Source organism: Crotalus tigris, unplaced genomic scaffold, assembly GCF_016545835.1.
Source record: "Crotalus tigris isolate CLP2741 ecotype Arizona unplaced genomic scaffold, ASM1654583v1 scf7180000019068.10715455, whole genome shotgun sequence".
Taxonomy (NCBI): domain Eukaryota; kingdom Metazoa; phylum Chordata; class Lepidosauria; order Squamata; family Viperidae; genus Crotalus; species Crotalus tigris.
In genome coordinates this window covers 8572620-8598337 of record NW_024097358.1, presented here as the reverse complement: position 1 = coordinate 8598337, position 25718 = coordinate 8572620, and the positions used below count along the sequence as shown (strand labels likewise).

Here is a 25718-nt window from a genome sequence, read left to right as displayed (position 1 = left end):
ATAGACAGAGTATGTTAATTTATTTTTAATTATATAACTTGGATGAAATGTTATATTAATGAATGAATTGGTTTTAGAAAGATAATGACTTGATTATAATGTTTTTAAATAAATGGAATTTATTAAGGTTAAGTTTAAATGTGTGAAGAAATATAGGTTTTTATAGATAAAAATTTTTATTGAATAATGCAGTTGATGGTTAATAATAATAATGAATGAATTCATCTGAAAATGTATTAATTTGATTATAATATTCTACATAGAGAGGGAAACTTTTAAGAAATACTGGGTATATAGTACTATGTTATTGCTTGTTTTTTTTTAAAAAAAAATTGGATCACCATGTTTCCACGTGGGTTCCTAAGCTGTGTTGGTGTAAAATGGAAAACTAATAAAAATTATTCTGATAAAAAAAAGAAATAACAGAGGATTTTCTTCAGTAGCATACTTAAGTACTAAATAGGCAGAAATTAATTAATTTGGCTACAGGGACCAAAAAATCCATGAGACATATTTATAAGGGGCAAAGCATTACAACTAACTACTTTTCAAATCCACGCAGCCTTTGTATTTTTTTTTTTCTATTGAGGTTTATCCTTGCAGCACTAGCTATCACATAAAGAATTGCATAAGGAGAAATTCCTGGAGACTGTTTCAAAAAAAAAAAAAAAAAAATCAAGTGGTATTCTTACTACTTTTCATTTTAATATGGTGACTTTTAATGACACTCTAAATCTCTATACTTGATGCGTCACCTCATGCTCGTCAATGCTAGTTATACCTCAAAGATATCATATTCATATAATTATAAGGCACAATGTTTAAATTGAGAGATTATTACCTCCTTCAGATAATGGATTCTTCCTTCAATATTTTCAGGTCAGGGACATAAATCTTTGTGCACAAATGATACTGAATAAATTCATACAGAGATAAGCATTCACAGTATAGTTTTAATAGAAAACATATAGTTTTCTATTAAAAGCATACTATAGCTTTAAAGGCTCTTTTGAATGAGGAGTAAAACAATTAACAATTTGTCTCTGAAGATCTGAAAAGATGACATGACTTATTACTATTCTGAGGCAGTACAGTAATTACAGTTTATCTAGAGGCAATCTTTTGCATATCACTTAATTATACCTCGATGTCCCTCTGGAAATCAAACAGGTCAATCCGTTGCCAATTGCTACCATCCAAAGCTAGGACATTCCATGCCTATAATGAAATTGATAGAAAGTTGAAAAAAGAATGTCAGATATATTCCTCTAAATAAAGAAAAACTAAAGGTAGATAAGATAGATCTCTACTTACTTGAGCCAGTCCAAAGCTTCTGTCCTCTAGCAATACCAAGTTATTTTCTCATGAGACCCAATACATTCAAGCACTCTAAATATGCCTCAGTTTAAAACAATGCAGATCTGATTTAATCTTTCTGCAGCTAACCATTTTAATTCTTACATTCAGAAATTACAGAGGATACGTACATGCAAGAACAACTCACAACTGGCTCATGCACACTTCAGTTTCCTAAATAATAATGCCTCATTATCTTTTAAGAGTGAAGGCTTTGTGTAATGAATATAATACAATATACAGCAGTTGCTTGGATTACCTTATTTCAATTTAATTCAGATGATGATATCATTTAAAGCCCAGATGTTTAAAGCAGCAGAAAGGCTTCCTTATGAAATACGAGGAGCAGCAAAGAATCTTTAATTTAATCAGTGAGCAGATTATAAATCTGCTTCCTCCTTTTTAAAAAGATGTCTATGTAGTTTGATCACACTGATCCTGTATTTCATACTTTGAAAAATCATTTAAAAGTTTTTGCAATAATGTTTTTAAGCAAAGCTTATTTTTCACAATTATGTCTCCCAGTGCAACTTTTATTGATTCCAACAAGGTTATGCAAATCCTTCAGAAGTGTTGTGAAGTATTAAAGCAGTTATGCCTTTTCTCAAGCTTGTGCAGCTGTTTTAGAAGCTGCTCCAACTGGCCTCCGCATGCATGCACCAAGTACTGCAGAGTACCAATTCTGAAGGATATGCACAGCCCAACCTTTTGACTAATTTGATTTCTTTTTTGGTATTTCTTTTTAAATGAGGCATTCAGATCAATAAGCTCCTAAAAGTTAAGATAACTTCTCAACACAGTATTCTCTAGGTAGGGTAACTACTCCCAATATCCACATTCAGTATTTTGTAGTCCCACTGGGAATTATGGGAAATGGAATCTAATACATCTGGAAGGTAGCAAGTTTGGAAAACTTGTAATAGACACGTAATAAGAATGTGCTACAGAATAAACCAGGATTATTAAACCACATTACCCAATTCACATTGTGAATTATAATGACTGTGCTATTCTGCTCATGGTCTAGTACATTCACCATTAAACAGGATTTCCTCTGAGGTATACCATATGTATTTATATGAAACAATGAATCATACAGGAATATAGGACAGTGTTCTCAGTAACAATCTTCAGTTTTAAAATTCTATTCCTGATATTGTCCAGCAAAATATGAGTCTGAGCATCTTAAGACTTTTTCTCCCCCAGACAAAAATTTAATTATTGAGCCAAGTATAGCTCACAGAAATGTCTCTGTATTCTCTACGAATAGCTAACTTAGAATCATTCATTTAATGATCAAAATTATGATGTGTTAAAAAAGTTAGTCCTCACACTTGTGACTTAGCATCCACACATCACATGATCAGAATTTGGTGCTTGGCATCTGGCACATATTTGCAATGATTACAGCATCCTGGGATGATTTGATCGTCATTTGCAACCTTCCCAGGGAGCTTCCAACAAACAAATTCAGTAAAGGACCATGACAAAACTTGTTATAAAACTGGGTTTTAATAACTATATCACTGGGGGTTCTGGCCCCAATTTTGGTCTTAAGTTGAGGACTGCCTATATAAAAATCCATTTTGTTAGCCCTCTCCTATCCATGTCCTCAAAAATTCTTGCTACCGAGGACCTGTGAGCATGAATTATAGGTGAAGAGAACGCATCAGCTGCAATCCCACCATTTCCCAGTAACATAGGAGTCTGCATATTAACAGTAACAAAACAAGTGGACATTTTTGATACTGTATTGGTTCAAAAACTGCAGAGGGCGGGAGAAAATGGGCTCACACTGAATATTACTTAAGGCTGACATATTCCTGGGTTTCATATGCTAGTCCACAGGTCGGCAACCTGTGGCTCCGGAGCCGCATGCGGCTCTTTGAGCCTTCCCCTGTGGCTCCCAGCCTCCTCTGCCTTTGCAGAGAGAGACAGAGAGAGGCAATAGCGCTTCCCTGTTTCCTTCTCTCTCTCTCTCTCTCTCCCTCCGTGTGTGTGTGTGTGTGTGTGTGTGTGTGTGTGTGTGTGTGTGTCTGTGTGTGTGTGTGTGTGTGTTCTCCGAGGAGCTGAAAAGCTTTCTGGGCGGAGCTCCTCCCTTTGCTGCGTCTCTGCAGGAAGCAGGAAGCAGGAAGGGCAGGAGAGAGCTAGATAGCCCAGCTAGGCTTACTCAGGAATTCTGGGAGTTGAAGTCCATGAGTCATAAAAGAGACGAGGTTGCTTACCCTGAACTTGTTGGACAACAGCTTGAAGCTTGCCAGGTGAACAGCAGATAGGAGAGAGAGAGAGAAAGAGAGAGAGAGAGAGGGAGGGAGAGAGAGAGAGAGAGGAAAGAGAGAGAGAGAAAGAGAGTGGGGGAAGAGGAGTGGCAGGCAGACCAAGGGCAGATAGAGAGGGAGGGAGAGAGAGAGACAGAGAGAGAGAGAGAGAGACCCTTTTGACATCTAAAATGAAGATAACACTGCATATATCCTTTTTTTACCTGTATGTGTATGTGTATGTATGTGTATATGTGTGTGTGTGTATACAAACACACACACACACACCTATAATAAAGGTAAAAAAGGATATATGCAGTGTTATCTTCATTTTAGATATCAAAAGGATTTTGTGGCTCCCGGTGTTTTGTTTTTGGTGGGAAATGGGTCCAAGTGGCTCTTTGAGTGTTTTGGGTTGCCTACCCCTGTGCTAGTCTATAACCGTATTAAATATTTGATTTGATTTGGTTTATGGGTTTCAAGATGACAATCTGGAGATACCCAATAGAGAAAGCCTTTCCAGTACTAGTATGCAAACATTCTTACCCTGGAGACCTGCGCGCAGCGGCATAGAGTGACCACATCCAGAAAGGAGAATATTCTGTTAAAATACACACATACAAACAAATAACTAAATGCATATGTATAAATGTACTGTGAAATGACTTAAGCAAGAGCTACCAAGAGTTTTGTTTGGAAACCTGGTTTTAATATCCAGGTTTCAATTCTGAAAAACTGAAAGAAGAATGTGACATTTAATCAGTAAAAAAAAATTAGTCATTATGTAAAGTAATAATTTAGCAATATTATTGTTCCTTATTACAACAATAATTTACAGTTTATTCTGTATATTATCTCAAAGCATAATATTATCAATTTATTTATAATTAAATAATTGAAGTATAGTAGACAAAAATTTACAACATATATTTCATTACTTAAGATTTAATGTAACTAGTTCATGTATCTAACTTTTAGTTAGCTAGAGATATATACATCTTCTGCTTCTGCATTCTTTGCAATTTAAATCCATAAACCAAAATTAGTAATTATTAAAATTAGTGAAATTAATTCAATGAAATGGTGGAGACAAAGTAAAACTACTGATAGAAGCAATCTAAATTACCATGTTTGTACTGTAAATATGACATTTATTAGTTCAAATAGTTGTATTATTTAGTATTGCAAACCAAAAAGTACCGTACTACTAAAAACAAAATTGAATAAAGCAAAGATTAAATCACAAAACTCATAATATATCACAAAATATTGTTTTAAAATATGATAGTGATTATGAAGTATAATTTTATCCTCATTCTTGATATCATTTTATTATGATGCAATTATGATGCAATTAAAAGATAGCTTTTTACAAAGATCTTGACTTTGAGGAATATTTGATTATTAGTATTCTTTAGGACAGGGCTTTTCAACCTTTTCAGAGATTGTACAACTTTTAGGATATGGCAATATTCGAGTACCACCTAATAGGTGGGCGTGGCCTGTTTGTCGCCACTCACTGGACCCAGCTGACTCGAGACAGCTGGGTCAGAATGGAACAAATGGCACCAGCTAACTCAATGAGGGGACAACTCGGTTCCCCACAAACTCCTCACCTCCCCAAATTGCTAGCAGCCAAGCCAAGCACATGCGCGCGCCAGGCGCACGCGTGCATGCGCGCGCACACACACACACACACACACACACATCACATTCCAGGTTTGGGGACTTTTATCCACAGGAGAGGGCCTTTTCCCCAAGCCCAGGCATGATTGGCAATTTGCTAGGTCAGATGTGGATGCAAATCTCCAAGCTTGTAATGTTTGTGTTTGTGGATAGCATGCTAAAGAGATATTCTTTTCCAATCCCAGACATCGTTGGTGTTTCTCTGTCCAGTGCCCCCTCCCAGCAAAGCAGGAGGTGGAGGACGTTTGCAGGAAGCAGTTTCCTCTGAGTCCAACTCCTATCTTGACAGATCTCTGGAGAGCAAGAGGAGGCTACAGGGGAGCAGCGGGTCCTGGGTCCTGCACAAGGGAGGCTGGGTCTTCTCAAAAGGAGAGTCCCATTTCCAATCGTGCATGGTAAAGATGCTGGTTTGTTGGGTCAGCCTTCCCTCACAGAGCTCCCCTGCCACACCCTCCTCCTCTGCAGAGATCTACAGGGGAGACAGAGATCTGGAGGGCAAGGTGCAGCCTCCATATTGGCCACTTCTACCTCTCCAAGCCCTTCTCGATTAAACATACATTACATATAAATTAAAACACAGGCCCAAAAAATAGGTAAATCACTAATTACAGTTCTTCACATATTTTCTGGGAAAACCCACCTTTATTGATGTTAGGAAGGAACTCTTAATAGGAAGGGAATTCAAGACTCCAAAGGTCTCGTTCTTTTTAATCTGCCTTGCCTTTGAGCCTTTAGTTCTCTTTATTTTATTTATTATGTATTTAAGAAGATCAAAGGCCCCCGTAGCTCAGGATACTCATTTTAAAGTCAGAACCCAGAAAAATTTAGTTAATCCACAATACCGTCCTATGAAGAATGAAGATAATTTTGGGGCTCTGAGAGCATGCAGGTGTCCAGTCAGAATATTAGTGGCACACCTGTCAGCAACTGGAAGTGCGTAAGTCCATGTACTTCCCTTTCCTGTCTCACAACAAAATCGATACATCCTTTAATTTTCAGACATATCTTTTTGTCATAAGCTCCTTAAAAAACCAACAAGGTATACTATAATTAGTAGGATAATAAATCTAGCACTTCTGAATTCTTTCCCCAAGGGAAAAAGGAAAGTTCACAGCCTGCAGGTTGCTAGCAAAGTTGTCAAAGAACGTAGTTATTGCTGCTAAAGAGAAGAATAAATAACAAATCAATTTTGCAGGTCTCTCCTGTTACTACATCCTCTTACCTCCAGAATGTGGCCTGGGATTGTACAAGGGGCTAGGGCCAGTGGTGGCAAACCTTTTAGAGACCAAGTGCCCAAATTGCAACGCAAAACCCACTTATGCATTGTTGGGTGCCGAGTGGACGTGGCCACCGAGCTGTCGGCTTGTGCTCGCTCGCTCGCTGTCCGCTCCGACTCGTGCTCACTCTCAAGCTGTCTGCAGCAAATGCTGCTTCCACAGAAAGTTGCTCCTTTTATAGCCTCTCGCCTATTACCAGACTGTGCATGCGCGGAGAGGAGGGAGATCAGCCCAGCAATGGCTTGCGTGCTGCCAGAGACGGCTCCGTGTGCCGCCTGTGGCACGCGTGCCATAGGTTTGCCACCATGGGGCTAGGCTAAAATCCGGTTGAGTAGTTTGCAGCCTGGTGTTCAGTACAGACCTTGCCAATAGCCCAGGAAGGGATAGGAAAACCCAAGGAAAACTTTGCAATCAATAAACCATGGTGGACTACACTTGTTTTGCCCTATTTTGATTCTCCTTCCCAGCAGCAGCCCATGGATTTTAGAAATGAATGGCCACAAAGACAGAAGCTTTCAGCTTCCCAATCCCTGCTTAGAAAGGAATTTGCATTTTGGTAAGGGTCAGGCCATACGCCCCCAATCAAAGGAAAACCCTGAATCCAGCAGGCCAGAAGGCAGCCCAGCCTCTGCGCCCCTCTGGTTCCTTCTCGTCCCCTGGACACAGATGCAGTCACTGCTCCTCGACATAGCTGGGGCAGGACTTGCAAGTACCTCTGTCCTGCAAAGCGGTGCTCCCCGGCACTCCTGCCCACCGCCTAAAGGCCGAGTGCTCCAGCCTCGCCCAGCCAAGGAAAGGGGCAGCAGCCAAGACTACAGCAGATTTGCAGCTTGTCAGCGGCACTCAAAGGCTGCCCAACTTTACTCTGGAATTTTGGAGTTGGAAAGCAGAGGGGCAGCGCCGCATTTGCAGGCCTGACGGCACCTGCTGGAAACCCTCCTGCCTCCCACCCCCACCCCGCAGCTACCTCCTTCAGAGCCTTCCTGATGCTGACGGACCTGGTCCACCCACTTCATCTTGCAAAGCGCAGCTCACCCAGTGCTTCCCATTCTCACACATACGTTCCTCCAATATCCTCCCCATTCACGCACAAACATAGTGTTGAAGAAATGGTGGAATAGAATAATTAAAGAAAATATTTCAAAGAAGGAACAAAATGAAATGTGAATGATAAAAATTAAAATAATTGTTTAATTACTTTAAATAATTGAATTATCCAACTGTTCTGCAGCAAGTTATCTCAGGGTAAGTTGGCTGTGGCAAGTTAGCCACGGCTAGTTGGCTGTGGCGAGTTGTCCCATTCTGTAACAAAAGCTTCCTCTCCAATATCACAAAAAGCCACAGCTTAACTTGGTTTACTGAAGTTTAGTTTGCTTAAAATAACAAATTCATAAATGATGGCATATAAAACACAATGTTTTATGAATCCACAGTAAGCTACAGTGAAACATATTAAGGCTTAAAACAATGTGTGAATTCAACCACTGAATAATTCTGAACAAAATGTTAATTCATGGAACCCAAAACATATTCTTTGCAAAAGATTGACAGCTATTGTCACGGACCCAAAGTATTTCTTGCTTTCCTTATGTGTAGAGTGATCTGTAACTACAAAATGTCAGCAGCCTTACCTTAAAACCAATGTCAACAACAATGGACTGCATATAAATTTAACAAATTAATAAACTATTTGGACATCTTCATAGCCTCCTGGCATTTAGCCAATGTATCTACACCACCATGCCTTTGTATCAGACCCACTAATGGAATATATATTGCCAGAAATTTGAGGGCAAGTAGAAAAAACAGCTATCCCAGAAGAAGAAAGAGGTATGACATACAACTTAGTGAATTGGATAATAACTTTCTCAGCAAAATTTTATTCCCTGGCAGGAAGAATTGCCGATTCACCACCAACAAGAGTACTATGCTATGATGTTAGTATAGAAAGGAGAATGTTTTTGAAGTAAGGGAGGAATTTTAATGTATAAGGGAAAAAAGTTTTTAAATCATATAGCATATTTCTTTCCAAACCTAATGCTCCTTTCAGAATTAGTCTGTAGTTAGATTTAAGCTTTAATGTGGTTTGTTTTACTTTGGCTTACTATGGATTCATAAACCATTGTGGTTTATAACCATCATTCATGATCCCATACAAGATATTCATTTTCATCATACACTGAATACAATACAATGGAAATCTTTCAAGAACTGCCTCAACTTCATTCTACAATTAATTTTGGAATCCTTATTACCTGTCTAGAATCATTAAAAGACCAGTCCCCACCTCTATGCTTCAGTACTTGACTTAAAACTCTGGGACCACATAGTTATAGAATACACTGGAATGTAAATGCATTCCTATTGAAGAAAATGCCAGGAAATTCTACGTTAAAGATTGATCATAGTATTTATGTACAGTAGATATAAAATACAATCATGTTTTCGAAAAAATAAAGTTTCAAAAGAACTATAATAATTTTCACCAAGTTCAGTGCATTATATATATATTTTTTCTTTTTCTCAGGAGAAAATAGGAGGGTGATGTCCTGGGAAATAATAGAAATTATTAATTTCTACTTACTGTTTGGCATCCCGTAGTGTAAAAAGCCTAGCTTTTAATGAAAGTACATTAATCTTCTGGAGAACTGAGAATAAACAATAGTAGATAATTTTATAGGATCATTAATTGGTCAGCAAGTTGGTAGTTCTCCTTAAAACATCCTTTGAAAAAGAGATGTTTTATCAAGATTGCAATGTTAAGAAACAAATCCTATTGTCATATAGCAATATCTATACTGCTGAAATTATAAAAGACAAGGTTATCTGAGATAGTAAAATGGTGATTTGAACATGAAGTTCTATTGACTCTATGTTGGTTCCTTTATATCTTCTATTCTTCCAGCAGCTATGCAACTAATTACTCTTTGCGTTTAGAAGGAAGGCAATTGGACAGATTCCTATTGCTAGGTTGTTTGCAGCAGGAGGCTTAGTTCAGGAAAAGCACCAAGAAAGCAAAAATCTTTGGAGCACTTTGAGTGTTTAACTACTTTTGCCTTCCATCTAAATTTTCTAGTGGATGGAGCATAAAACCAAATCAGAATTATCTAAAATACTATTTTGGGATATATGGAAGTATAAACATTAGCTAGCTTTTAACTAATTGTAGTTTGTTCCTGGAAAATCAATTATATATCTTTACAGAACAGATTATAGATAAATACCAGCTAAAATTTGATAAGTCACAATCTAACTTAATGTTATAAAATGCATGTGACATTACATCATATCAATGAGGTTCTGGTTATATTCTAGAATACTACCAATTCACTGCTAGTACTATTATTCATACTTTCTCATTTCTACCATAAGTGTGTAATTGCTACCAATACTAAAAGAAAGAAGATGCTGTCTTTTTGCTTTCTAGTGTACGTCAAACTGGCAATGAGAAGAGGCAAACAAGCCTTCAGGCCCAGGGAAAGATTCCTAATCATCAAAACCAAAATCATCAAGATTTCTAAGTCATGAAAATTGGAAGTTACCCTTAACACCTATTGCAAATGAATGGAGAAAAATGTAATGCTTTTTGTTTGACGCCCCCATACATGGGATGCCAAAACATTCTTTGCTATTAAAAAATCCAGAAACCACCACTTATGCAATAATTCTGTATGAAAACACACCAGTCTTTGTCTTGTAGAAACTGAAGCTTATTTATAAGGCAATCCTTTGGATAAAGCTCTCTTTCAAAATCTCACGTGCTAATTTACATTAATAAATTTTCACAGTTTGCATGCAAGAAGCTTTCAATTCTCAAAACTATTTATGTTTTAAGTTCTCAAAAAAACAGAATCTAGAAGGCACATCATTACATTTGTTAGCAAATATTCCCAAAGTCAAAGATAATTTGATCTGCAGAAAGGTTTGCATTATTATATTTTCAAAACTAACCAATTTGTTGTGGGATATATTTTCATAAGTTATAGCTTGAGGGCTTTTCAACCTTTTCACCGATTGTACCACTTTTAGGATATGGCAATATTTGAGCACCACCAGTGGTCTAGCAAGGTGTCAAAAACTTGATGATCAAAAAAAAAAAAAAAAGGAAAAAATTGATAAAGTACAGGTAGTCCTCGACTTACAACAGTTCGCTTAGTGACTGTTTGAAATTACAATGGCACTGAAAAAAGTTACTTATGACTATTTTTCACACTTATGACCGTTGCAGCATCCCCAGGTTCATGTGATTTACATTCGGATGCTTGGCAACCGATTCATATCTATGATGGTCACTGTGTCCCAGGGTCATGTGATCCCCTTTTGACAAAGTCGGTGGCCGGGGTGTGTGTGGCTAGCTCAATGTTGCTCAGGTCGGGGGGTGCCTGTGGGGGGGGAGGCAGGGCTGTGGGGAAAATCCGGGGGTCTCTGGTGGAGGGGAATGAGACTGGGGTGGGTGCCGAGGCATGATCCACCGAAAGAGCCTCGCTGTCCCTCTTGGGCTGTGCAAGGGACTCCCAGATGGTGGCGCAGGCTGCCTGGAGGCCTAGGCAGCGGAGGGCAAGTGTCCAGCCCGGCCCTCAAGCTCCCACGGCACCAGGACCCATAGCCCAACCCAGTCCAGTCCCTCTTGACTGAGGGGGCACCTGACTGCCCTTACCTCCTCCTCGAAGCTGCTGCTGCTATGCTCACTCTTCTTGGCCAGGTTGCTCATGGTAGGTGCAGGAGGGCAAAGTGCATGGGTCTGCGGCCTACTCCCTCTCCATGCAAGGAGACCCAGAAAAATGTAACCAAAGCATTCTCAGCGATAGGATGCAAGACAACCAGAATAGTCCAGGAGGAGGTGCCAAGGAGATGGCGAAAGGGCAGCAAGGCTGCTCGTGGCCAAGTGCTAAGGTAGAACTTCCTTCACACCCTCCCTCCCTCCCTCTCATTTCAATCTCCCTTCCTTCCTCCCTCCCTCCCTCCCTCCCTACCCTCCTTCCGTCTCCCTCTTTCTCATTCCCATCTCCTTCCTTCCTCTTTCCCTGCCTCCTTCTCATTCCCATCTCCTTCCTTCCTTCCTCTTTCCCTCCTACCCTCCTTCCCTGCCAACCTCTTTCTCATTCCCATCTCCTACCTTCCTTTCTGTTTCCCTCCCTCCCTCTTTCCCATCTTCCTTCCTTCCTCCCTCCATGCCAAACCTCCAGCCAATGATGCCTTTCTTCATTCCTGATGGAGGATGACCCCTCTCCAGCTGTGATTCTCCCACTTTTCGCTGCCACCTCTGTGCGCACCCAGCATGGATGGCTGCCATGAAGTTGTAAATTGGCTCCTGGCCGGCCTGTTTTATCTCCTCTCCTCTCCGTTTATTTCACTCATTAAATGCAAATCAATTTATAACTTTTTTGAAATGCATTTTTCTGGACTTTGTCTCACTGTTAAAATAAACCTACCATTAAAATTATAGACTGATCATTTCTTTGTCAGTGAGCAAACATACAAAATCAGCAGGGTATCAAATATTTTTTCCCTCACTGTAGCATAGCACTATCTAAACTGCTTTTTTTTTTTTAATATACTGGCTAGTGTTTTGTTTGCCAGAAATGCTTGCATAAGGAACAGGCCTGTATTCAGATGAAAAATGTAACTCAAAGAATATATTAAGTGCTTGGTTACTTTCAAAACTGACAGCAAAATACTCCTTCCAAGTCCTATGACATACAGAAAAATTTGGTAAACACACAAAAAATATTAAGGCTATTATAACAATTATTATTTTTAAAGGATATTTCTTTACTGCTTCACAAAAACATCTGGTTGGCTGTCGGGAAAGCAAAGTACTAGAGTTTATATATAGATTAAAGGTCATAGACATGTATAGGAAAATTGTCTTTCATATGGAAAGACAAAGGACAATGCAATAATAAATTCATCAGCTGCCCAGTCAACCAGTTTATTAAGATCATAATGTATGTAATAGTTTAAAAAAATGTAACAGAGAAAGCTGATCAAGGTTAAACATAGACTAAGATCCAAGTATATTAAGATTCATAGGCAAAGAAATAGTTTTGGGTGATCTGCAAGACTGAATCCATTGTGATTCAAATTCTAAATTAATAAATAAACAGTAATAGAGAATTTTAAATAAATTACAATATATATGTAATCCTCAAACTATCTCTCTAGAGGATTAGGCTTTTATTTTCCACCTCTCAAACAAATGATCTCTATCCACTAACAATATGTTCCAGAAAGCAGAGTCCTTATATATTTTAATATTCAAATGCTATAAAACTAAGAAAATGGGGGGAGCACATTTCAAAAGCCAAAAACAATTACTTATATAATAGAAATATAAATGCTATGATAGCCAATAAGTGCAAAATGCTATGATAATCAATAAGCAAGCTAGTTTTAAATACTATTCTGCTCTATAGCAAGTAAATGCAATCCAAGTGCAAGGCACAATGACAAAGCAGTTTAAATTATTCCTTAATTCCATAATGTGAAATAGCCTTTTACTAACTATCTTATCAAGAGCCAGAGCTAATGGATTTGTAGTTTTTTGCTAATCAGTTCCTATGATAGATCTCACTTGTAGTATTAGAATCTATTGCTCACATTTAAGAAAGTGAACGCTGCTATTCTCTAGTAATTAATGAAATGTAAAACTGGTATAACCAGAAAGTCTGCAATAACATTTAGCAGACTGGAATCTCAAAAAAATTATAGACTTAGCAGTAGAATGTATGCTATCTAATTTGCTATTCTGCTTTTGTGTTAAACTAAATATGGTCATCTACTACACAGTTTAAAAGAACATGTGATCCTGATTACTTCAAGCCTAGATGAATGAAAATGAAAATATAAAATTTGCTATAACTATTATCTTTAAATTAATAAATCAAGATCTTAGAAACTGGTTAATATTCTTCTGTCATATTTTGTATGCATTTTAAAAAATATATAATATGGAAGCTAATCAGAATGGGCATAATTACTAGAAACAGACTGATTCCTAGTTCTAATGAACAGACCTGGGCTTATCACAGTATTGTAAACTTAACAACAGAAATGAGTGTGATTCAAATTATGGGATACACAGATGTCTCTGCTAATCAGGTCTGACCACGTTCAGCAGCAGGGTTTGTTAGGTGTTGCCATCTGCTGAGGATGAGCTATCGTTAGTCTAGCTAAATCTCTGCTGATCTCCTTATCCAGTCCAGAAGAGGGGATTGTTCTTCTGGAGATTCTACAGGATTTAAAGTGTATGGAATTGCTTAGAATTACTCTCAACCTGGCCTAACCCCTTTGGTTATCATATCTCACTATTCCACTGGCAGCAGATCTTGGCATCAAACAGCAAAAATATTCATATGACTGAACTGATTTGCATGATTTTCTATTTCCATACAGTGCAATTTTCAGTATGATCCTTTAGACTGAGATTTTTCAAACTGTATTTTAAGTTTATAAGCAAACAGCCAATTTTCTAGCACTACAGCTTTGGTTCTGGATCAGGATTTTCAGGAATTTATTTTTAACCAACAGATTCTGTAGTCTGAAAAAAAATGAAAAACCCTTCTTTTGTGTTTTAATTCTTATTACATAAAACTCTTTGTCAGTCCTTGCCTACTATAGAAGAATGGACGTTTAAGGTGTCAAATTTAGCAGAAATGGCAAAAATTTCTGCCTATTTGAAGGATCATACACAAGAAAGATATATTTCGGTTTGGAGAAGATGGATAGATTATATTCAGAATAAATATGGGATTAAAAAGTTTCATCTAGCTTATGAGTAAATTTTAGATTTGTAATGATAGTATAATAACTCATTTTAGATTTGGTATTATTATGGTTTAATTAATATTGACTTGTTTATATTACTCTTTTTGTTTTAATTTGCTTATATTTATCTTAAATGGGAGTTAAAGTATTTTATGGATTTGGTTACTTATATAGTTGGGTAATGTTAATTAGAATTTGATTGTTAATTTGTAACCCTGTACTCAGCACTGGGAAGTGGGGGAAGGGTTAGGGGTGGGTGGGTTTTGGGATATTGTATACTGTATAAAACTTTTCAATAAAAAAAAAAACTCTTTGTCAGGTAGTGCATGGGAGATGAAAATGATTACACATTGTAAGTGCCTTGAAGATTCATTTTTAGATTTCTAAAAATTATGATTTTTTTTTCTAAAGGCAAATAAATACCTTTGGATATGAATGTGAAGTTGTAACAACTCTAGATCAGGGCTTTTCAACTGGTGGTATGCGTACCACCAGTGGTACGCGAGCACTTGGCTGGTGGTACGCGTAGGACGGCTTGAAAAAAAATGTAAAAGAAAATGTAAAAAAAAGTGTAAAAGTGGATGAGTTAAAGCGGCAGCAGCGCCGCACAGGCTTGTGGCAAAGTCAGCTGGAATTGCACGTTGCCTGGGTCCTACTGAGAGCCCAGGATCAAAGCGCGCAGCTCCAGCTGATTGGCGGCAGCCTTGGGGGTAGCAGGCAGTCTCACGCAGTCTTCAGTGGAGATTCTGCTGGAGCTGCGCGACGCATAGCCTGGGTCCCCCCCACCCCCACCCAGATGCCCTCACTTCCCCCAAGCGTTTTTTTTACTCACCTGCTTTCAGCAGCATTCCCTTTCTCCTGTCCTTCTCAGCCTTCATGTGTTTGTGAGACAAAAAAAAGTTCCATGAGACTTTCTAACTTCTTGTGAGAAGTTAAAACGTTTCATGGAACTTTTTTTCTTTTTTACCCACAAACACGTGGCGAAGGCAGAGAAGCAAACGAAGGCAGAGAAGCAAAAGGAGAAAGGGAGTGCAGCTGAAAGCAGGTGAGTAAAAAAAAATGCTTGGGGGAGGCAAGGGCATCTGGGCGGGGCGGGGGTGCCAACCTTACCCTGCATGGTGGCAGGAGGGTTAACGGCGGGCGCGGGGGGCCCAGGAGGCGCTGCGCAAAGCAGGCAGAGGGGAGGCCGGGCAGATTGTGGGCACTGGCAAGCAAGCGAGATGGGCAGGGGTGCGAATCCGTGTGTCTCAGAAACGCTGATCTCATGCTCCTGCTCATCTCACTTGCTTGCAGAAAGCTGTAAAGATTACAGCATCGCCTTTTGAGAGGGGGGAATAAGAATGGACAAGCTGAGCAGGGCGGGATTGGCAGCTGCGTTTCGTCGCTCCAACCACCATTAGAGGACGTGGGGCGGCCCTCCCCAGCAAGGCCCCTTCCCGCCACTCTGGCTCCCCTCCGGTCGCTGACCTCGGCTCTCATTTGGAGAGCAAGTCCCGTTTTCGCCCGCAGGTCAGTGCAGCAATGGGGTTGGAGCCCGAAAAACGCCCTTTGCACCCAGGGAGGGGCTGGAGTTGCTGCAGCTGCATTTCAGCTCAGCGCTGAGGAGCCTCCCGGGGTCCAGCCTGGTGCTGAGGCTCTGCTGTGCCCGTAAAAGAAATGCCCGGGGCTGTGCGTGGCTCTGGGTTGCGGCTGCAGCAATGAATGAGCCGCTTCCCCGCTTGCTGCTTTTCTCCGGCTGCGGCCACACGCAACGTGCTAGAGAGAGTCCAGCAGCCGCGCCTCTTTCCCCACCCCCATGCGCTCCTCCGCTGCCTGCGCTCTTCTCCCCCTGCAGAAGAACAGTGTCTGTGCTGGGCTTCCGGCTGCACCAAGCGTGACTGTCACTCCTTTTCAGAGGAAGCAGCCAAGGAGAGGCAGCGGGCAAGAACTGCAGCAGCCACTGTCACACAGCCATGGGGCTCAGCAACAGTGGCGGTGGCAGAGGCAGTGGTGGCCAAACTCCAATTGCCTCCTCCAGGCTCTTTTATGCCCTCCCCGCTCCCGTAACGCTGGACAATGGGAGGGAGGGAAGGAAGGGACAAAGAGAGGAGGAAGGAAAGGAAGGGAGGGAGGGAAGGAGGAAGGGACAAAGAGGGAGGCAAGGAAGAAAGGAAGAAAAGAAGGAACAATGGGAGGGAGAGAGGGAGGAAAGGAAGGTGTCCATGTCTGTCCCACCCCCTCTACAAGAGACTCACAGATCCCCCCCACATCCCCAACCGTACCCCCACAGGCACCCGCAACCTGAGTGATGAACTGGCCATGCCCCTCTGGCCATTGACTTTTGTTTGTCAAAAAGTTGCAAAAGGTGATCACATGACCCTGGGACACTGTGACCGTCAGAAGTACGAATCAGTTGCCAAGCATCCAAATGTAAATCACATGATCCTGAGGATGCTGCAACAGCATTAAGTGTGAAAAATGGTCATAATTTGCATCTTTCAGTGCCACTGTAACTTCGAACAGTCACTAAATGAATTGTTGAACTACCTGTACTTTATCATTTTTTCCTTTTTGGGGGGGTCAACTTTTTGACATCTTGCTGGGTGACTGGTGGTACTCGGATATTGCCTTATCCTAAAAGTGGTACAATGGGTGAAAAGGTTGAAAAGCCCTGCTGTAGATGAAAAAGTGAAGTCAAGATGCTGTTCCAGTGCCTAGAACAGTGGTGGTGAACCTATGGCACGGGTGCCAGAGGCGACACTCAAAGCCCTCTCTGTGGGCACGCGCACCGTCGCCCCAGTCCTAGGCCTTCAGCTGGGTTTTATAAAACTTTTTCGCTTTAGGCCTCCACCCCGTGTGCAAAAAAAAAAAAAGGTTCAATCAGTCAATTTCAACTTCTCGCGGGAAAAAGTCTTGTAAAGTTGGATTGAACTTTTTAGTCCCACCCAGTCTGCCCTTACCACTGCAGCCACGCCTACCCAATGGGCCACGGCCACTCAATGGGCCATATCCAGCCAATAGGCCACACCACTCGGCACTTGACGATGCGTAAGTGGGTTTTGGATTGCAGTTTGGGCACTCAGTCTCTAAAAGGTTTGCCATCACTGGCCTAGAAGCTGTTTGGGTCTGGATAAGGAACAATATATTTAGGCCCAATGCTAGCATGATAGAGTGGGTCTGGCTTTTGAAGCCATCCAATTGCAGGAAAATCCCATTTCTAATTCTGGATGGGGGTCATGGTCCCATCCCAAATTGGTTCATAATGTGTGGGCCCCTTTTTACTCATACCTCCTCCTCAGTACAGATGTGACTGGAAAAGCTTTTGCAAATTCCACTCTGTGTACCAGTTATGATCCTACTCACAAACATTCAAGACTTGGTCACTGTTTGGATTTTATAGATGTGGTTGCCTTTTGAGGTCGTCCAGAAGACAGTGTTTTGAGTAATTATAGGCATATCCTTTCACACATATAACAGCATTACTTTTAATTGGTTTGATCAGTTACAGTGGATTTCTGGGTGTAATTCAATATGTTGGTTTTCATTTTCAATCCTACACAGCTCAGGATCCAGGTATCTAATACCTACTCCCAATTGTATCTAATACATTCAGGAAGAGTGGCCCTCTAACCAACTGATTCCTACATTCTTTGGAACAATACTTTGTCTCTATTCCATTTGGTCCCACCCAGCTGGAATTTAGAAAAAGCCATAAAAATTGGTTCTTTTAGGAAGCCCTGGGAAGATAATGAGAGGAAAGAGGAAAACATCAGAATAGTGACTTTTACCTTGGAATTATTTATATCAGGAAGAAACAAGAAGGACTGAAAGCATTGTTAGGATAGGGAACAATAAAATAAATGAGTATCCAAAGGCAGCAAAGGGAATGATTTAAATACAAACTAATATGGAGAAAAAGTTAGCTGAGAGAGAGGAAACTGAGAGAAAAATTATGGGAATGGGAACAAAGTAAATCACAAAAAAGCAGAAACTGGGTTCATGGTAAATCACAAAAAGGTTCATCTTAAGAAGTAAGAAGTAGAAAAAATATATACTAATACAAAACCCAAAAGGACCTGATCTAACTTTCTGATATGAGTGCAATGAAATATCTCCTTAGCTTATTTTTTAATCAAAAGGGAAAATTCAGAGAAAGGTGACAAACTGCTCTCTTGAAAGGGAGTCTTTGCGGAAATATCTTAAAACCTAGATATGCTTCTTGTATTCCTCCTCTCAAAGCATAATAATTAAAATACCCAAACATTTTTTGCTTGAGGGCTTTTACTGGGTACTGATTTAAAATTTCATCTAGAAACAAAATAAAAAAATAATATTTGCTTATTCTGTCTTAAATGAAGATGAAATTAACATGATATTTTAAGACAAATTTAACCTTCCCTTTCTTTATTTAGGTTACCATAATTTTGGAGTTTGAAAGTATGAGAATGGATGAGCATTTAACAGGCTAACAACAACAACAAAAAAAACTAGGATCAGACATTTCCTTCCACAAAGCTAACTGGATAGCTAAAATCAACCTAAAATCTGTGGATTTTATTCTAGGATAAGAGCCATATTTCTGCAATTGTGAACAGAGAGATTGAGTTTATATCTTCAAGTGTTGCTTTCTACATCCTTTCCAAATATGGAATTTTCTAAACAGTAGAAAAAGTTAATACAGTCTGTTGGGAACAAACTGGAATCTGGACACAGATAGCTGAGTATGCTAAATAAAATCTTGAAGATCACCACTTGTCAATAATGGCTTTTTTTGGAATCTGAAACAAACCTAGCAATTTCCCATCTTGTTTTAGAAATATCTTCATTTCAATACACTTGCTTTGAGTATTTGTAAATAGGCTTAAAAGGCATCATAATGTTGCTCCTTAAGTTATGACTCCTTATGAAGGAGATGGGACACCAAGTTTTAACTATGCCAACCACATTGAAAGCAGCTCTTTTCTAAATCTGTTTAAAGGCTGCATTGCATATAGCAGAATTAATTTGATACAGCAAACATTCAGGAGATTTGGGAGTTTAGCTTTCCAGATTGCAGAATCTAGGCTTTGGAGTTGTTTGCAGTCAACTAGCATCTTGCTTTACTCTCATGTTAATTAAACCTGTGCTCAATCTTTGAACAAAACAGAAGACATCTTACCGAAGAAGCAACTCTTTGGGAAGCTTTTTATTGATCACAGCCTCATCATTATTTGAGAACATCTACAAAATAAAAGCAAAACATACATTAAGTCTTCTGCATTTTCATTATAGATCATATCCTTATCAACACAAATCAATATACAAAAAAATTGGGGAGGTGCGTTTGCACGAAAAAATTTTTTTAAATCAATTGGATTGATAGCTTTTAGATATTATGTTTGTACGTTTATTTTGAAAAGTAATTTGGAAATATGCTGCAATCACCACTCAGCTGCTGGGACTATGTATAATTTTAAATTATATTATATTTATTTTTTAATCTCTGTAATAGCACTGGGATCATGAACACTAGGGTTTTCATTTTTTTCTGCTGGAGCATATGGATATGTGCATGTTAGATACAAGTTACTGAGTCTAGGCAACATTTTTTTTTATTATACCAGCTGAATAGGCTCTGTTTTCCTTAAAGACAAAACTATTATTTTGGGGCAGACCGATTATGATCATGAAACAATGGTGCATTCTCAGAAACTGGAGATCAAACATCTGTCTAAATAAACTTGAAAATACTGGGTCATGTGATATGTTAATTCTAACACTGTATTAAAAACTGATCTTTTCAGGTGTTTCAACGTATATCTTGCCTTATGTCCCCAAACTTTGTCTGACTACATACTATTCAGCAAACAACCTCAATTTAAGTAGAGATGAGTCTGGCTACTATCCAGAATCTCCACAAAACATGTCTATGTCACCAGGTAAAATTTCCAATGGATATGCAATATAACTAGATACATATATCCCTTTTGGTGGCTGATTTAACAGAAAGCAAATTTAAAATGTCAAAGTTTAAAAATGGAAACAAACTTCTAGAAAATAAAACACAAGAAATAAAAATCACTACGAAACAAAATAAAAGATGACTCAGGTGGGTTAAAATGCTCTCTGCAGAACATTTCTATCTTCCAAGATTTTCCTATATGCACTAAGGGATGGTGCTAGCATGATCTCCATGGCAGGACTGTTCTAGAGGACTGGCACTGTTACTAAATCCTTCTTTATTTTCTAAATGTTAAGGAAACCAAACTAAACATTAAACCAATAAGCGAATCCATGTATAATTTATAACAAAACTTGAGAATATTTTTTTATTATTTTTAAAGCAAATATAAGATAAAGACCAGCATGATCAATACTGAGCAAAGCAAAAGTCCCAGTAAATTAGAAATGTAGTGGTTCTGGAGGAGGAGTAACTGGGCTCCACAGTCAGACTACAGCAAACATGATATATATAATACTAGTATGGCAAACAAAGATTAATGTAATACTTTCAATGTATTAACTTTTCTACATTAAGAAGATAACTTTTATTTTAATATATACCTTCACTGGATTCCATCTAACTATCATGTTACTTCTTTAATGATAATTGTTAAACTATTACATATGTCAAAAGAAAATAATGACAAACCACTTACACACTGTTGCCAAGGAAACTATGTGGACATGTTAATGAAATCACCAGGAAATGAGTTCAACCACTACAGAGCAGATTGAGGCATCCTGACTATTGATCTTGCATATATGTTTTTAATTTGCACAGCAAGAAATGTTCAAGTATTTTAAAATTAACAACAAAAAAGAAATTAAAGCAACTGTTTTTTTTTACACAATTATAATGGTTATTCTTATTGTCTTCATCAGATTTAAGAAGGAAATATAAAAGATTTTAACCTTTAGATCACAGCATGATACTTCCTTAAAAGCATTAGAACCTTCAGCTGGATCAAAATGCTACAACGAACTTCTGACTGAGACCAATATTATGCAGCATGTGATTTCTATCTTATGACTGACTCTTGGGTTACTAGTCATTTCCAAATTCTAATTATATTCCACAAGTTAAAAAAATAGGATTGTGAGAAAAATTAAATGTAAATATGTATAGACTGACAATATATGGGAATCAAAATTACTTAATAATGGGCCTTATACAATTGTCAATAGTAATATATTATGTCTGAACTTAATATTTCTTCAGTATTAAACTGAACAATGGAGATCTTTCAATCCACCTATTTTGGTTATATGAAATACTGAATAACTGATGTTCAGTGAAGTACAGACAGTCCTCAACTTACAACCATTCATTTAGTGACTGTTCAAAATGATTTATGGTTGATTTTTAAACTTACAAACATTGTAGCATTGTCATGGTCACCTGATCAAAATTTGGGCACTAAATAACTGGCATGTATTTGACAGTTGCACTGTCCCCAGGGTCATGTGACCACCATTTGTAACCTTCCCAGCTGGCTTCCAACAAGCAAAGTCAACGGGGGAAGCCAGATTTGCTTAATGACCACCTTAGCAACAGCAGTGATTTGCTTAACAACTGTGGCAAAAAAGGTTATAAAGTGAGGCAAAACTCACATAACTACCTTGCTTAGCAACAGAAACTTTGGGTCCAATTCTATTTATAAGTTAAGGATTATGTATGAATTATTACTTTTAATTCTTTAGCTCTTTCAACTTGTTTATATTTTACATTTTATAAGTATTATATCAAAATTAAGACTATACCTGATGATGGTTTTACAGAGGACCGACATTTACTATTGGCAAAGGTCTGGTAGATACAGAACTCTTTACAAAACATTGTTACCTTGTAATATTTACAAAACAAATTACATTCTTTTTTCATTTCCTTATGATTTCTATTATGTTCTCTGATGGAAACATATACAATTCTTCTTAACTGTTTTTAAATGCACCACAGGGTATGATTTTGAAAAACAAAGTTTGTTAAACATGAATTAGCTAAAACACCTGTTTTTAAAATCTCATCTCACTAATAAAAAGTGTTCTCTACTTTATCAGTATCTATATTTTTTAGGCAGAATGCATCTGAAATGCTATTTGCATAATGCTATCAGATAAATATGCTTAGATATTTAAGTATTTTCAGCAGTGGTGCATTTTGGTCCTTTAGATGTTGCTGGGCTACAATCTCTGACCAATGGCCAGGTTGGTTGTGGCTGATAGGAACTGGAATGTCACTTGGAAAATCAAATCTCTGGTTTATGTACAAAATGCATGTGGCCTTACTATTCATTGTTTGTGGATTTTTTAAAACTGGGATTATACTTTATACATCAAACAAATATGAATAGATAATTCAGAAATAAAAGATTGCACATTACATTAAGCCATGTTTATTTGGCTAATTTACTTTATAATATAAAAAAGCAAGCTTATTAAGACATATTTTCTCACCTTAGCAACTTTAACATCTGTGGACTTCAACTCCCAGAATTCATAAATTTCATAAAGAAATTTAAAAGTATTGAAGACACACAAACTAAATGGGATTTTCCTAAAATTAATTACAGGAGACTTTTTGTATGTGCACAACTTCACAGGTTACTGCAATGTCTTTTGAGGTAAAGCTTTTTTTTCTTACTTAGATTGTTCAATAGACAGGTTTATAGCAAAGAACAGTAAATTCAGTGATTCTGGTCATTTCTTTTTCATTGCTCTAGCAAGGATTCCAAAAGTGCTAATCACGATCACTTTTCCTTGTGCTCCCTGCAGCAAGGACAAACATGGAATGAACTGTACTGTGTACTGTGTTACTATATTGTAAAATAAAAAAATAAATGGTTCCATCTCTTGTAAATTAAATAAATAAAATATAATTTTGTTACAAGTGCTAATGAGAGATACAGCCCAAATGTATTTGCAAAATACTAAGCTAGAGAAGGCTGATTTACATCAAACAGTATGGATTATATCATAAGCTTTATTAAAATCAAAGTGACCTTACTAATAATTCTTTTACAGTTAATCAATTTAACATGGTTTACTCACATCAATTCCATAACATATTTTACACAACAGGCTATGTCAGAAAATGGCTTAACACAAAACTGGCAAAAAATAACTTTGGATATTATTATGTGAACATAACTCAATATACAATCAGAGCAAAATGGATTGCAATCCATTTGGGATTTGGAAACATCTGCAACCATATTTATTTAGTATTTATCGCAGTGGTTCTCAACCTTTTTAATGCCGCAACCCCCCAACCTGTCGTAAGTCGAGGACTACTCAACCGGTCGTAAGTCAAGGACTACTCAACTGGTGCAGCACCGTTTGCAGAATGGGACTGTTGGTGGGCTCAGCAGGGCAGAGACAGCCTGGACAATTCTTATTGGCTTTTGAAAGCCAATAGAATTAGACTCTATTCAAGAGAGTCTATTCTATTGGCTTTCAAAAGCCAATAGAATAAAAGGGAGTAGCACAGCTAAGGGGGAAAAATGGCAGACTGCGTTGTTTGGCGACCCCCGTGAAATGGTCGTTCGACCCCAAATGGGGTCCCGACCCACAGGTTGAGAACCACTGATTTATCATATTTATAGACTGCCGAATGTCTAAGGACTCTCAGCAGCTTACAAGATCAAATATACAAAACTCAATATATACTAAACAATAGATATATAATAATAATAGTAGTAAAGTTGGAAGGGACCTTGGAGGTCATCTAGTCCAACCCCCTGCTCAGGCAGGAAACCCTACACCATTTCGGACAAATGGCTGTCCAGTCACTTCTTAAAAACTTCCAGTGTTGGAGCATTTACTGCTTCTGGAGGCAAGCTGTTCCACTGATTAATTGTTCTCACTGTCAGGAAGTTTCTCCTTAGTTCTAGGTTGCTTCTCTCCTTGATTAGTTTCCACCCGTTGCTTCTTGTCCTCCCTTCAGGTGCTTTGGAAAATAGCTTGATTCCTCTTCTTTATGGCAGCCCCTGAGATATTGGAATACTGCTATCATGTCCCCCCTTGTCCTTCTCTTCGTTAAACTAGACATACCCAATTCTAGCAACCGTTCCTTATATGTTTAGCCTCCAGTCCCCTAATCATCTTTGTTGCTCTTCTCTGTACTCTTTCTAGAGTCTCAACATCTTTTTTACATCGTGGTGACCAAAACTGGATGCTGTATTCCAAGTGTGGCCTTACCAAGGCATTGAAGAGTGGTATTAATACTTCACGTGATCTTGATTCTATCCCTCTGTTAATGCAGCCCAGCACTGTGTTGGCCTTTTTGGCACCTGCAGCACACTGCTGGCTCATATTTAGGTGATTTCTACTAGGACTCCAAGGTCCCTCTCACAGTTACTACTACTGAGCATGGTGCTACCTATGCTGTACTTGTGCATTTGGTTTTTCTTGCCTAAATGTAGAACCTTGCTTTTTTCACCACTGAATTTCATTTTGTTAGTTAGTGCCCAGTGTTCAAGTCTGTCCAGATCCTTCTGTATCTTAAGCCTGTCTTCTGGGGTGTTGGCTATTCCTGCCAGCTTGGTGTCATCTGCAAATTTGATGAGTTCCCCATCTATCCCTTCGTCGATGAAGATGTTGAAGAGCACTGGGCCCAGAACAGAGCCCTGGGGCACCCCACTACACACTTCCCTCCATATAGATGCAGTACCATTAAGGACCACTTGCTGAGTATGGCCGGTCAGCCAGCTACGGATCCATCTGGTGGTGATTCTGTCTACCCCAGATTTTTCTATCTTATCAAGTAGTAGGTTGTGATCTACTTTATCAAATGCCTTACTGAAGTCCAAGTAAATTATGTCCACAGCATTCCTCTGATCCACTAATTTTGTCACTTGGTCAAAGAATGCAATAAGATTTGTCTGGCATGATCTATTTTTGAGAAACCCATGTTGGCTTTTAGTAATGACTTTGTTTGCCTCTTGGTGTTTGTTGATTCGTTGTTTGATTATCTTTTCCAGGATCTTCCCAGGTATTGAGGTTAGGCTGATAGGTCTGTAATTTCCTGGATCCATTTTTTTTCCTTTTTTGAGGATGGGAACTACATCAGCTCTTTTCCAGTCCTCTGGTAGTTCCCCTGTGTTCCAGGATCTTTGAAAAATATAGTTCAGTGGTTCTGATATAAAAGATACAGTAGGTCTATAAACTAATGGAAACATAAAATAAGATTAACTAAACCAAACAGTAATCAAACAAAATAGATCTGGTCCAGGACAGTATTGTAAACCTGGATATCATCAATATATTGATGACATCAAATCTCAAATATTCGATGACCATTCTCAATGGTATGTGCAAATGTTAAACAGGAGAGAGTTTTAAAAAAACAATTCCTGTGGCTCCCTACAAAAAAAGTAGCCATCCAGTTGATCTCTGCTCCCCATCAGCACTGAAT

General features: G+C 38.6%; 1 protein-coding gene across 4 annotated transcripts in view; it reads right to left on the bottom strand.

Moving 5' to 3' along the window:
* Positions 1-25718, bottom strand: part of FBXL20 (F-box and leucine rich repeat protein 20) — a 62288-nt gene that overhangs the window by 22850 nt on the left and 13720 nt on the right. For all 4 annotated transcript variants that reach the window (XM_039359164.1, XM_039359160.1, XM_039359162.1 and 1 more), the window contains 3 exons: positions 19482-19543; positions 4161-4215; positions 1144-1218 (listed from right to left, as the gene is read on the bottom strand). In XM_039359164.1, the coding sequence (XP_039215098.1) occupies positions 1144-1218; positions 4161-4215; positions 19482-19543 (192 nt within the window). The remainder of the gene's footprint in view (positions 1-1143; positions 1219-4160; positions 4216-19481; positions 19544-25718) is intronic.